The following is a 14,084-nucleotide window of genomic DNA, read 5'->3' as shown; positions in this document are numbered from 1 at the left end:
TCGTCCCATGTAACATCGCCTTTGAATGAGCTGCGAAAACGTCCAAAAGGTTTTTAGAGAGTGGACTTTTCTCTTTTGATCGCTAACTCCAAATTATCATCGATGGAAATTTTTTTTGCTAGCACGGAACGGTTTTTCAGTTTCATTGTTTTTGTTGCTGTATTAATTTTCGGTTTCGAGCAAATAATTTTCTCTTTTACCGTTTCGTGTACTGATATATTACGACTTATTGATATTTCGAGCAATATCAATTTGCCGTCTGTCCTCTTTGAACTGATACACCCAGTGCCCATGTTTATAGAATAAGGATGTGTCTTATCAAGGTTAATCAAGTAGAAACATCATTGGAAAACGTTTTTCAAAGATTTTATTGGGCTTTTTCTCCAAGTAATGTAGATACATATTTTCACTGTTTCCAAGTATTGGTGAGAACCAAAATTATGGAACTATCGCTAGCGGGATGCAGATCCTAATAATCATGTCTTTTAAGTTACCGGTAACCGTATAAACTGAGACGCCTAGATTTTATCAACGTTTCCCGAACGATCAATAATAATGGGAACGGGACGTTTCGTGGAGATACCTTTGTCTCAAGTTAGTTTCGTCTAAGAAAAACAGTGTTCGCTATATTTGCTTTCGTTAAAAGATGCGCGTTTTATCTTAGTTCTTTCGATGGAAAAAATTGTACAGATTTAAGAAACATCCATTTATAACATAACAGCCACGCGTTAGAGATAAGCAGTTAGGAAAATATTATTTATTGAGGCTCTGTCTGAGTGTTTCTTCTGAAGATCTCGTAAAACACAGCAGAAATAAAAAGGTTACTTCAACAAAGTATTTGTATGATTAATATAAATAAATCAGTTTTGTTAAACCAATCTGTGGCTCTTAAAAATCTTGTGTTCTTGAGAACGGAAAGAAAAATGAGGCACTAATCCAAAGGTAACCAAATGATTGAGGTTTTGATCGGGAAAAATTCCAGTCTATAAGAAAGTAAATTTGTGCTTAACTTTTAATTCAAATTGCTTTCTTGAACTCTAATTGTTATCTCTTTGTGTATTGTGTATTCTTCTCAAAAGATAAGAAGCTTTTGGAATTAAAGCTCCAACGAATCGCTTCAAATCCACCGAAACTCCTTGCTCATCTGGCCCCGATTGTTCAAACATTAGATGTGGATAAGTATTAATTTATGAGGAAAACCAATTCCATCATCCACAGGATAGGGATTTATCCATTAGATAGCGTTATCCACCTTTTGACCAACTGGCACCTGCCTGTCTGATTAGTGTTCAGGTGCTGACTCATCCCAATTCGTCTCTATTTGGATCGCACGCGCGGAGGACGGAACGCGAGAAGCGTGACCGAAGGGAGCGCGAGGGGTGATGGGAAGGAAGGGAACAAAAAGGACAGACACTTGCCCATCACCCCTCAGTCTCCCCTTCATTAATATTAATAGGAGACCGAGTGGCAACCGGGGACGAGTCAGGTTCAGGTGAGCAATTTTAATTTAAAGTCGTCAACAACAACAACAATAGTCTTTATTTTCCCTATCATTAAGTTTTACAAAAGTGCACTGGCCCGGCCGCAGGTAGCTAGAGATAATCTTGGCGGGCCAGTCAATGTACGTGTAAGGAATATTTAATTTTTTATTCGTTCATGTACATGTTTGTTTATATATAATTTTATAATAAGGAAAGATTATTCCATTTACAAATGAGATAATCAGGTTAATTTTGAACAGTTTGACTAAAAACTACACGTCCGCGCGTTCTCAAGTCAAGAGCAATTTTCCCTGTCAGAAAGGCGAAGTTTTCCCCACGCGCGCTCAAATTCCGTGACACTCGTGTGAGCATTACCAAAGGAGGAGCCCATTGCTGAAGGTCTTGGGCTACCTGTGACTAAGCGCAACAACCCAGGGTAGGTATTGTAGTTAACCATACAGTCCAGTCTCTTATGCGGCGATATCCACACTTACTCCAGACTTCATAAAAGAACAACGCTTTGAATCAGATGAATCTCGAGTTCTGGAACCCCCGTACTATCATATCCAGATCTCACTCTGTCTTTACGCTGTTAGGATCCTAAATTGACCGGTCATCCCTTAGGCGGCCGTGATTTGGGCCGCCACTCCACTCGGATGTTGGGGAGAAAGAGAGGTAGCGCACTTAAGAAAGAGGTCATGTGGCTAGAGGGTCGCGCAGGCATAGCGGGCAGTGGCGGAAACAAATTACTCTGAAATTCCTAATGAGATTCCTTATAACTAAGAGCCTGGAGCGTAGCTTAACGTACCATGAAGCGGACATGTTTTCGAACGTCAGATGAGGCAAATGTTCACTGCACAAGCCGAACACCAGTCAGCGGAAAATGTAAGCAGGCGGCCACTTTTTAAGAAATTGGAGAGAAGAGCAACTTATTGAGGAGGACAGACCGTTAGTAGAGGCTCTCGTAAGCTTCGCGATACATTTAAAGAGTGAAAAGAGAAATTGTTACGGGCTACAAAGATTGCCACCGGAGGTGTTATTTTAACATAAAGTGCCACTTTTCTTGTTGCGTCTTCAAAGAGCTTAGCTATATTACCTACCCCTCGAAGAAAGACGGGTTGACCATCCTAGATATGGGGAAAACTCTCAGGTTGTTAGTTTTCTTTGGCAATTATAGCACAGAGCACTCTGTTAGGTTTGTTTCCATTCATTTATGGCACGGATCTGCGATTTTTAGCTTTTTTCAAGACTTCAGCTTTGTCCTGTCCCAGGAGCCAATAACCGTGCCTGTCCCCATGATTTGGCATTTCGCGGTGTTCTTTTTATACGGTTGAATCGGCTAACCCCAAATGACCAATGCCAGGAGCCCGAGAAATACCCCAGGGTAGGCGATCTCTCATGGTCCTACCACGTGAGGCACCACGTGACACCTGAGGGTTACGCAATATGTGAAAAGGAGGATTGGGTCGAGTGTAACAACATTCACGGATTTCGTAAGGATTTCGTAACGATCCTTCCAGTTCAAATAGTAGCGACATTTCATGAACAATTTCACAGAATTTGTAATCCTCCGGCCGGTAAGTATTTTACTATTGTAGAATTTTAAAGGATAAATCTAATTTAAATGTATTAGAGGAGCAAAGGGGTGTAAGCGCAGCTCTAGTCTGCTTTTTGGAGACCCACGTGAGTGTGCATCGTCTGTGGATCTCTGTGATTTTTATACAAGCTTAGCTTAGCTTAGTCCTGAATTAAACTGAAGTGCTGCAGCTAAAGCTTAGGTAAGAATTGAGGAAGCGTATAAAAAAAAAATAAATAGGGTATTGATATGGGTTAAAAATTGTTCTCAAATGAAAAGAAAAACAGCTTTCATGTTCAAAAATACAGAGCATTATGGATGCACCATGCACATGATTGTCATATTCTACGCTTCAGAAAACGCAAAAAAATGGCGCGTTTCTCAGATCAGTGGTATATCATGGACCGAAAATGTGTCTTTGTCACATCACAAACAAAAAAACATGACCAAAGTTAAAACTAAAAACATCGATTCATCTTGCTCTTGTTTGGAAATATGAACAGACCTGCGGTAAGCATGAGGGGCATTTCGGTTTTGCAGTGGTGTAAACTGTATTTTGGTTTGCTCTGAAATTTACTGTGTTTTTTTTTAAATAAGAAAGGGTTATCTTCGGTTTTTCGCTTTTTATAAAAAGTAAAAGTGGTTTTGTGTTGGAATGTTCTTTCCGTTTCCGGTTTTGAAATGAAAGGTGCGTACGGTTTCGAAGTTTTTCCAACAGGCTACCTTCTCTTGAAGAGTGTAATTTCTGAATTTTCCGGCCATTTTGATTACTTTTACCAAACGTCCGCGGTGTTTCGGTTTTCATCATTTTTATTGCAGTTTCTAATTTAAATTTTGCGGTGTTGCAGTTTCCACTGGAATACCTTTATAACCCAATCTTACTCTCCACAGACAAGCCTCGATGTTCTCAAAGTTGAACAGACAATTTTATATTTTCCACCGTTCCCAAAAAATGGTTGTAAGTTATGGCCTATAGTTATAAAAAATTATAGAATCATTATTGATATGATGTGCATTTGAATATACAGGAAAAACCCTTGAGTAAGAACCTGCATTTTCCTAAGTTAGCCTAAACAGATTCTTACATAAATGGTAGTTAGTACAAATTCAAGCTATTTAGGTTCTTAAATCGATTTGTACTTTCTTAAGAAAAGGTATATTGTAGCTAACAGTATTTAATGGTATTCGCAGCTTATTCCTTGTATAAAATCTGCATACATAGTTACATTGCAGTTGGAGTGTATGGTAAGGCACTTATGTCTCCACAGAGAGTCCTGAATGTTGACTAATCTTATTTGCCCGAGTGTACAGAATTTTTTTTATAAATTTTAAAAAATAAGAACCTGTTTCAAATTTTAGGCTAAACAAGTTCATGTATAGAGAACCTTAACCAACAAATTTTAGCCTAAAGTAACAGGTTTTTAAAACCCAGGTTCTTACTCACTGGTTTTTACTGTTAATTATCTTAGTCCCTAACTCCAGCGTATTCTCTACAGCTCTGAGGTGAACTCAAGGATAATTATATCAGTACAAAGAAATCTCATTTTATGCCTGTTTTACATAGGGAATGGAAGCATCATTTACAGACATCCAGATACCACAATGCCATGAATACTGCAATGGTAACACAGCAGAGTTTTATTGCCCAGAATGTTCTGCTATGTTCTGTAGCAGTTGTTATGACAGTGAACACTGTGGGAATGAGAGGAAATCACAACATGGCAAAGTCACCGAACTCCGAGCCATATGTTGCATTCATAAGCACACCTTGGATTATTTTAACCTCACAACACTGCAGCCTATGTGCATCATTTGCAAAAAGGAGACTTCGCAGGCTTCGGAGCTCTCTGACCATGTTATCGACAATATAGAGACAACCGTTCCAAAGCTTCAGTCTCTTATGGAAAAAAAGCTGAACACTGCTTCTGAATTAATTACCAGATTAAACCGTGAAATAGCTATGGCTGAAAATGCTGCCAGGAACACAACAATTTGTGCAATAGAGTATGTCCAAGAATGTTTTGTTAAAATTCGAAGGTACCTCGATGAGACTGAGGAGGAGATAAAACAGGGGGCACGAAAGTATTTTGACGACTTCATGCAATTTAATGAAGACAGAGTGGAGTTTATGAATGCTGTCCGAAAGCTCAGGGCCCTCTCTGAAGAAGGCAAGTTGCATAACACATATCAAATGTACCTTGTTAAGCTCTTATCCATAACATTACCATTGCCATTACCAGGGTTACATACATGATGGCTGAAACCTTCTAGAAGCACATGTCTCAGTGCTCCATTACTCAGAAATTGTTTTTTTCTGGATCCAATCCTGAATTTGCTTTCCCCTATGTTAATCTCACTCTGATTAAGGACTTGCCTCGAGCAGATTTAGCGTGGGAGGTGGAACTTTTAGGGCATTGTCTTGCTTCCTATTCAAATGTTCTTCAAGTGCTCCTGAGTCCTGGTCAGAATGGCTGTATACTAGGGAGCTCTAATAATAATAGTTTCTCCTACAATAGTAGTAGTGACCCTGTGAATTGAAAGTGATTGGAAATAGGAGTTAAAAGGTAAAGGAGATCGAAAGGTGAAGAGAAAGCAATAAGTAAAGTCTTACCCCAGTCCTCAAAAAGAAAGAAACCAGGGCCAGAAAGGAAAGCTGTACCCTGCTAGCAGAGATAATCTGGTGGCTCAAACCTCTGGTTTTTTGGTTGAAAATAAGTTCGTGGACTTTCCATTACACTACCACAGCTGTGCTTCACACATAACATGTAGTTGAACAACCAAATGTTATTTTGCGGAGCTACTCACTGTTGACAATCCTCTTTATTTTTACACACTCAATATTGAAAACATTTAGTCACCGGAAAAAGACAAACCAGGCAAACGTAAAAATCACTTAGCCCTTTTATTATTTTGAAGACTCTAAATTAATGCAACCACTTTGTTATTATGACCAGGATTTTATGGCCCAACGGTGGTCACGTTAACAGGGTTCCAGTTTATAATACAAATGCATTTCCCAGAAAGCCCTCCAGCATTATCATTATGTTATGGTTAGTGCTTTTCAGTTGACACTGTTTTTTCGGTTGAATCTTGTGCAATAATTATGCATATTGAGATGCCAAACAACCTGATGTCAACCCACAATTCTTTTTTTAACACAAGTGACATGTGGTGGAGGAAGGAAATTGCCCAAGGGGATGGGGTTTGGGTAGAAGGTACTTCCTGCCTACCTTCCTCACTCCGATGGTATCACCATCCACACAGACAAGCTACCCTAGAAGGAAATAGTGATGGAGGTCATGATTTTTAGATACAGTTGAACCTCTACTAATGGTTATATCTCTATGATGGCCACCTCTCTACAATGCAGTGTGCAAAGAAAGTTGTGTCCGATAGCCTGGGGCTAGTGGATTTTGCTATCAGGCTAGTGATTTTTGTTCTTAACTTGCCAGACGAGCAAGTGCTGTTTATAGGGGAAATTCAAATTACAGAAGAATTGTAATCAATCCTGCTAAAGGGTTTTGGGGCTAGTTGAAATGACTTGTGGGCTAGTACATGCTAGTTACAGCTTGCCCAAATGGCAGGCTTTAAAATTGACTTTCTTTGCACCCTGACAACGGCCCCAGCGGACAAAAATTGTTTAAGACCTCTCTACAATGGCCACTTTCTCCTGTCCCCAAGGTGGCCATTGTAGAGAGGTTCAACTGTAGTGTAAATCTGAAAACAGAAGTTTTTTTTTTGTGTTAAAACTTTATTGTATATCCATCTTTATTATTAAGCAGGACGTTCACTCTTGACAAAAGATGCCAAATGTCTCGCAGTGGAGTTTCCCTCTGTTTACAGGAGACTTGAGGAGTTATGTAGCTCAAAAAATGATGACAAACAGATGAAGCAGCTAAACATTATGATTGAGTATGAAAAAGCCTTCTGTGAACAACTCAAGCATGTTATCTCAATGACAGCATACTCTTCTGTGCAAGTTGGAGGTAATTTCCAGTCAATTTATGTTGTTTTTTTTTTGAGCATCAATATTTATTGAGGACAGACCATAACCATACTTTCTCATGGCCACTCTCTGTGATTAAAGTGCCCATCACCTAAATTTTTTATTTTCTTATCTGAAGCTACACCATATTAAAATAACTTCTGCCAAAAAATTTTGCGATTTGAACCAGAGAAAATTTTTTTAGAATTTTGTAAAAACGTTCAAATTTGCCGCCATTTTGGCACACCATTCGTCTTATATTATGACATCTCGTCTCATATTATGACGTCATATGACGTACTTGAAGGAACACGTGACTTTATCAACAGGAAAACATTAAGAGATCTGGTAGGTTTTTCTGTTTCAGAAAAACTTTCTTCTTGCAAAGACATTGTGATTCAATCCTTACTTTTAATTGATCTTTTTTGTGTACAGCTGGTGAAGGACAGGTAATACGACTTCCTTAATTTACGTCACATGACGTCATATATGAGCCTGGTAGTTTGCGTGATCAGCGGCGCGGGTGTACTGCAAAAATGTAAACTTCAAAAATTGGTTAAGAGTTCACGTTTTCTTCAAACAGCAAAATTTTTTCACAGAAGTTATTTTAATAAGGTATAGTTTCAGATAAGAAAATATGAAAATTTAGGTGATGGGTACTTTAATCTAACATCAACTTGCAGATTTTCCACACTGCTCTCCATAGGAATTTGTTTGAAAATGTTAAAAGTGCTGTTGAAACAAACTTTGCAGTACTTTGTTTTACTGAGACTTAAAATAGTTTCTCTATCTTAAAGAGGCATTATTCAAAAGTAAAAAAGGTCTATAACTACTTGACTTTGACATTGTTCTGATTTAGGCTTGAATCATGACACAAAGTTCGACAAAATTTTGAAATTTCCTGGGCTTGATCTACTAACCATGTGACATCATACATTTATAATATTAATGTAAATTTAAGAATTTTCCAACTGTTTACCTTTTTGCCCTCAGAACTGCCAGCACCTTATCTGGGATAGGATACTTGCACTGCTCGCAACTGATGCTATTCTTTTTAGAACATGCTTTTGTAACACTTTTTGGTGCTGAGTTGCTCTTTTGCTTTAATTATTACACAAATATGTAATTAAGTTTTCAGCTCTTCCACACGTGTCCTGCAAACTGTATGATGTTACATAGTCTCTAATAAAGGCATCCCAGTACCCAAGATGACTGGGAACTAACAACAGAGTACAGAAGTGCTATAAATGCCTTGTTCTTTAGCTGTTGTAATAGCCTGTTCCAGGCATACAGATCAGAGATGGTGGAGACATCTCAAAGAAGGAAAAAACAGCAAGGGGGTGGGGGTAGAGAGAGAAGGTGAAGGAACCCTTCTCTCCCTTTCTTCTTCTTTTTTTCCCTCCGCCCTACATTTCATGCCACTCTCCACCATCTGAATACCTGGAACAGACTACTGGTGTAATAACTTACCTGGTTTAATCCTGCATTCAGGTGTTTAAGCTAACACTGTTGACTGTTTGTAACAAAGAAATTTCTCTTCTTAGGCTTGATTATTTTAAATGAGCCAACAGTCGAAAACACTGCAGATTCTTCTAATAATGATTGCAGTCCTTCCCATGAAATTACCCCAGGTGTGTTAGTTGACTTTAAAATGCAAAATAACAATTATTATAATGACATCTTTGCATTAAATGCATAATTTACATTGTTTAAATGTCATGTACAGTAGTTACTGTGAAACTCAGAAAACCATGAACACTACAAATATTTACTGGAAAGTGATTGCATGTGTTTCAAGGGAAAAGCCCATCTGGCTTGGACATCCTAAACCATACGCAGCAACGGTAATTAGTTTGTGGTCTAATGGCTCATTCACATGTCCTGATCTTTGCTGTCATTGGTCATAACACAATAAATATCCCTGACATGTTTAAGGTGTTCACAATTTTTAAGCCTCCCATGCAGACGTCAGTAGTAGATCCAGGACCTTCAGATAAGGTGGGGGGGGGGGGGGGGGGGGGTGAGGGGGGCGGTCATCCAGACCCTGAGATAAGGGGAAGGCCCGTTCTCGCAAAAATGTTTTCCTGCACTCGGGCCTCATTTTGGTCTAAAAATGGGGGTGGGGCTCCGATGGATCAGCCACTGAACGTTTTTAGGGCTTCGTCATGCGTTCTTCAAAGCCCTAAGAACGTCTGCGTGGGAGGCTACGATTTTCTTAGTTTGACAATACTAATCAATATCAATCAATGTGAAGAAAGAATCAGCTGTTAAAAGGAAGTTAGCTTGTCAAGTGCCTATAAAGTCCTCGTGTCTAAATCTCTGTCAATTTTTAGGAAAACGGAAGTATTTCCCTGGTTCACCACCCCCTTGCGAGGACCCCAGCACCAAGCAACCAAAGAGCTGTGAAAAAGAGCACAAATTTACTCCTGATCGCAGCCAAGAATCTCTTGGAACACAGTCCAGACCTGCAGCAAGGAAGTCTCTGAAAATAGCGTCACTTTCACCTAGCAAACGTTCCAAGCGGCCATGCAGGGCTATTGGATCTCCACAGAGTCCTTCTTGCTCCAGTCCAAAGTCCAACGCATCATCACCTCTTGGAGGAGACACCTGTAAGCGGAGGCGCAGAGGAGGAGAGTTGTCCAAAGAATTTCAGGTGAGATGGTCATACCTCAGTCAATTCCCTTGATAACCGGAACCAGGGTTTATTCTAGAGCGTGACCTTGCGGGATTTCCGCAATTTGGAAAAAAACGCCGCAGAAAATGTACGTTGCCGCGTCAAATGGGGCGTAAAAAAAAAGACCCAAGGATAAGTACTATCTTTTTCAAATGAAGCAGTCGAAAACATCACTGACAACAGCATTGATTTGACGGCCGCTCTATAAACTTACTTTGAACTTTTATAGCCTCTTACTGCCTCAATTGCCTTTCTCTTCTTCGTTTGAGTCATTATTTCACCAAACATCCGGGATTCTGCATTAATTCGAACCCAGGCTTTTTCAGTTGCCCAGAATGTTCCAAAATTGTGGCAAAACGTCAATAAACGTTCGTTTTCCCATGGAACAGTCGGTACCAATAAGTTCAAATACCTTTTGGGGGACCCCCTTTCTTGAAAAAGGGTCCCCTAAAATTACAAAAGGGGGCCCATTTGACTCTCACTGGCCAATTTCTAGAATAAACCTTGGTAACCAATCAAGTCACCCGAAAGTCATCGCAACCAGAGTTATTTTGCCTGAAATTTTGTCAGGTGTAATACACAGGGTAATATAAGCAGTGTGCATGTTGAGACCAACTAAGCGTTATGAATGTTCAGTATATCTCGTTTGTTTAATACGCCATGTTGAGACGAACTATAAGCGCTGTAAATGTGCAATATATCTCGTTCTTTGACCCACGGTGAGATAAAACAAGTGCGATAAATCAGTAATATATTTCCTTCTTTACGCCACTATGAGACGAAAAAACTGCGATAATTTTGAAATAGGATACTAGGATACTCTTGAGCATGGTAAAACCTTGGGGGACATGAGTCAACTTTTCAGGCGACCTAACTATAACTTTCGAGCGATTTAACTCTGGTTTAGGCGGCATAGGGTCGGTCAAGATGACCAGCGCACGACTACTGTAAATCCCCCTCCCTCTCCCCTCCACCCCCCCCCCCCCCCCCCACAACTCTTCACTGGGGACACTTTTGGGACTGTGAGATAGTGTTGCGAAAATCTGTTTTAGCGGAAGTTTATTTCGGTCAAACGTCTGTAATGCTGGGAATTTATTTCGGTGACTGTAATAGCGAGAGTTGGTGGTATTACGTAATTTTGGATGAAGTGCTATTATTAAAGGGTTCAGGTGGCAAGATAATTATTCGTCTGTTTTTTGTTAAAAATGTGCTTTTAAACAAAAAGCTTGCTCAAAGAAAGGTTTTTTTATTGATAAAATTATCGAACGCTGTGACAGCTTAGATCATAACATGCATAGACTTTGTTTCCAAGAACAATTTGTATCACGTTTGTTTTCCCAATTATTTCTCTTTTATGAGAGAAATAAGGTGCTGTTCTTACATGTCACTGCGAACCCTGTCAAGCCGACTGCAGACTACTATTGAGAATCTACAAGTACTGTTAATACACCGGATCTTGTGTCTTGTAGGGGGTGTTGACCGATATGTTGGTCGATATATCGGTCGAGTATCGGCCAAATGCCGGTCGACGTATCGGTTGACGAATAAACCTTTGGCGGCAGAGTAACGTTAAAACCTTTTCTGATCTGAAAGGAAACACAATCTGAACATCATACATGCACCGTAATTTTTAGGGAGTTATTATAACTTCAAAAATGGAGTAAAAATTTTAGGTACAGGATAACCCCTTTTTGGGGGTTATTTTAACTCCTAATTTAACTCCGAATTTGGGGTCATTTTTACTCCTGAAAAAGAGTTCTTTTTACTTCCAGTCTGGAGTTAAAATTACTCCGAAATGGGGTTTCTTGTACTCCTTACATGGGTTGTTTTTACTCTTTTTGGAGTTAATTTAACTCTGAAAGTGGAGTAAAAATTTTAGGTACAGGATAACTCCTTTTTTGGGGTTATTTTAACTCCTCAATATCTGGGGTCACTTTTACTCCAGAAAAAGAGTTCTTTAAACTCCTTTTTGGAGTTAAAGTCACTCCACGAAAAATAACTCCACTGTGAGGAGTTAAATTAGCCCCACTAGAGGAGTTATTATAACTACCTGAAAATTACAGTGTGAATTGCAATATAAGCAATCATCTACGCTCGATTTTTATCGTTGTAATCTCCAAAATAACAAAGTTGCAACCATTTTGTTGCGTCAGTTTCGTGTAAAGATCAGCACCCCACAGGTGAGAGTCTCTATTTGGGGGGGGGGGGGGGGAGGGGCTGGAGGCCTGAGGGGAGTAGCTATTAGTTAAACAACCTCTTCTACGGGTTCAGTTGTGTGTGTTTCAAAAGTACGAATGGGCCAAACGATATTTTGATATGGATCCCTTCCACCAAGAATTGAAGCCACTGAAATGGTTGCAAAACCATGGCAAACTGAAACAAGAGTTAATTATTGTGCGAATACGTTCTACCAACCGCGGCTTCTAAATTTGAACTAGAAAAATTGTTTGAATAGCTTATGGACTGATTATAAAGCCCGGGTGGAGACTGAGGCGCCAGGGCTTTGGCTTAAAGTGTGAACATAGTTCATTACAAAGATGTAGCCTGAGAAAACAGCCGACATTTGGCGACGCTACCACTGGTTTCCCGGCCAAATGACGTTTGAAAAACGAGTGCAGAGATTCCATACTGATGACGCGTCACTATCCAGAACTGGATAGTGCTTCTCATTGGTTATACCGCGTGGGAAATTTGATTCAACCAATCAGAAGCACTACCCAGATCTGGGTAATGACGCGTTATCAATATGGAATTTCTGCGCTCGTTTCTCAGATGTCATTTGGGGGGTGGGGCGGGGGGGGACCAGTGATAGCGTGGTTAAATGTCGGCCGTCTTCTCTGGTTAACAAAGATGTTGATGTGGTGTTTTTATTTGATTGTGTTGCAGAAATGCGACCATATCCTAACGGAGCTTTGGGCGCAGGATGAGAGTTGTCCATTTGCGCGTCCTGTGGACAAAAAGCAGGTAAAACGTCCTATTAAGAATATTATATTTGTATATCAGAAAGCGTCTCTCAGGGTAAGCAGCTGTTCTACCATCAAAATTTTCGAATCTACAGCGAAACCTGTATTAAGCGGACACCCTCGGGGAATGCTGTAGTGTCCGCTTAATACAGGGTGTCCGCCTAATACAGGTTTCAATAGATAACGTCAAATGAGATGTCAAATGCCATTCAAATGAACAGTGGAAACGTTTAGAATACTCCCAGAGACTATGACGATATACGTTTGCATTAATTTCTTTATTTAAGTGAACCAGTTGATCAAAGTACCATAAACATAGATTGCAACTCAAATTTGAAGAAATCAGATGAGTGAAACAAGCTCTATTCAAACAAAACGAAATAGAAAACATAACTGTATCGTGAAACTAATCAAATAAGTTCGTCTAGTCACGTTTTGTTAAGGTAAAAAATGAAAATTTGTGGGTGGCAATCTTTCGCATTTTCGGTGTCTGGCATGTTGGGTGATTGAATTTAATTACAAGCGTTCGTTTAATACAGGTTGAAAACAATAGAAATGACCATTTCAGGTACTTTTTAGGTGTCCGCGTCCGCTTAATAGAGGTGTCCGCCCAATAAAAGTTTCATTTAAAGTAGATAAGGGAAATAAATTTGGGGACTTCGGCTACTGTCCGCTTAATAGAGGGTGTCCGCGTAATACGGTGTCCGCTTAATACAGGTTTTACTGTAGTTGAGGTCATTGCCAAATTTGGAACAGATTTGCGGATCTCGCTTTTTCCAACGTGTTCCGCAAGGCACGACACAGCAGACCGAATACCTTAGAACTATTGTTTCTTGTACGTTTACAAGTTTGCAAACTGTAAAAACATGTGTTTTGCTTGAAGAAAAAGAAGTTGATTTGATTTGCTGTGAAACAACCCGACGTGTGATGTGTAAGAACAAGGAGGGAGACCTAGGAATGACCCAGTTTGCTCTTTCACTTTGCGAGCGAATATGGGGCCACAGAAATAGACAAAAAAGTGTACAATTGACTGGTAAATTTGAATGAACTACCCACCAATACGTTTTTAATACACTACGGCATTCTTCAACGCTCGCGAAAACAAAAGTTTCGCCTACAATAGTCAGTAGTAGTGGCCCTGTGAATTGAAGGTAATACATCCTCGGAGACCCAGGGGCAGATAGTGACGGCGAGGGAAAGTCTAAACGGGCGGACAAATATGGCACGAAGAAAAGTAAAGAACGGCGAGAAGAGCCCCTGGGGACAATCTCTTACCAGACCAGTTCCAAACGATCGTTGCCGTTCTGACGTCTGATTGGTGCCAGAAAACTTTTGTGTTTTTCTGCCCAATCAGAAGGCAGAACGGCGGCGACCGTTTGGAACTGGTCTGGTAAGACATTGTCCC

The 14,084-nt window shown here is 40.0% G+C and overlaps 1 protein-coding gene across 1 annotated transcript in view; it reads left to right on the top strand.

Annotated features, from left to right (window-relative positions):
* Positions 1–3,801: 3,801 nt before the first annotated feature.
* The window catches only part of LOC140941664 (uncharacterized), a 16,812-nt gene continuing 6,529 nt past the window's right edge, over positions 3,802–14,084 (top strand). The window contains exons 1-6 of the mRNA XM_073390680.1: positions 3,802–4,015; positions 4,622–5,234; positions 6,849–7,043; positions 8,587–8,673; positions 9,376–9,695; positions 12,603–12,680. Of these exons, the coding sequence (XP_073246781.1) occupies positions 3,959–4,015; positions 4,622–5,234; positions 6,849–7,043; positions 8,587–8,673; positions 9,376–9,695; positions 12,603–12,680 (1,350 nt within the window). The 5' untranslated portion in view covers positions 3,802–3,958. The remainder of the gene's footprint in view (positions 4,016–4,621; positions 5,235–6,848; positions 7,044–8,586; positions 8,674–9,375; positions 9,696–12,602; positions 12,681–14,084) is intronic.

The sequence above is a fragment of the Porites lutea genome, chromosome 6 (assembly GCF_958299795.1).
Source record: "Porites lutea chromosome 6, jaPorLute2.1, whole genome shotgun sequence".
Classification (NCBI taxonomy): Eukaryota; Metazoa; Cnidaria; class Anthozoa; order Scleractinia; family Poritidae; genus Porites; species Porites lutea.
The sequence above is the reverse complement of the archived record's forward strand: the minus strand, read 5'-3'. Positions and strand labels throughout refer to the sequence as shown.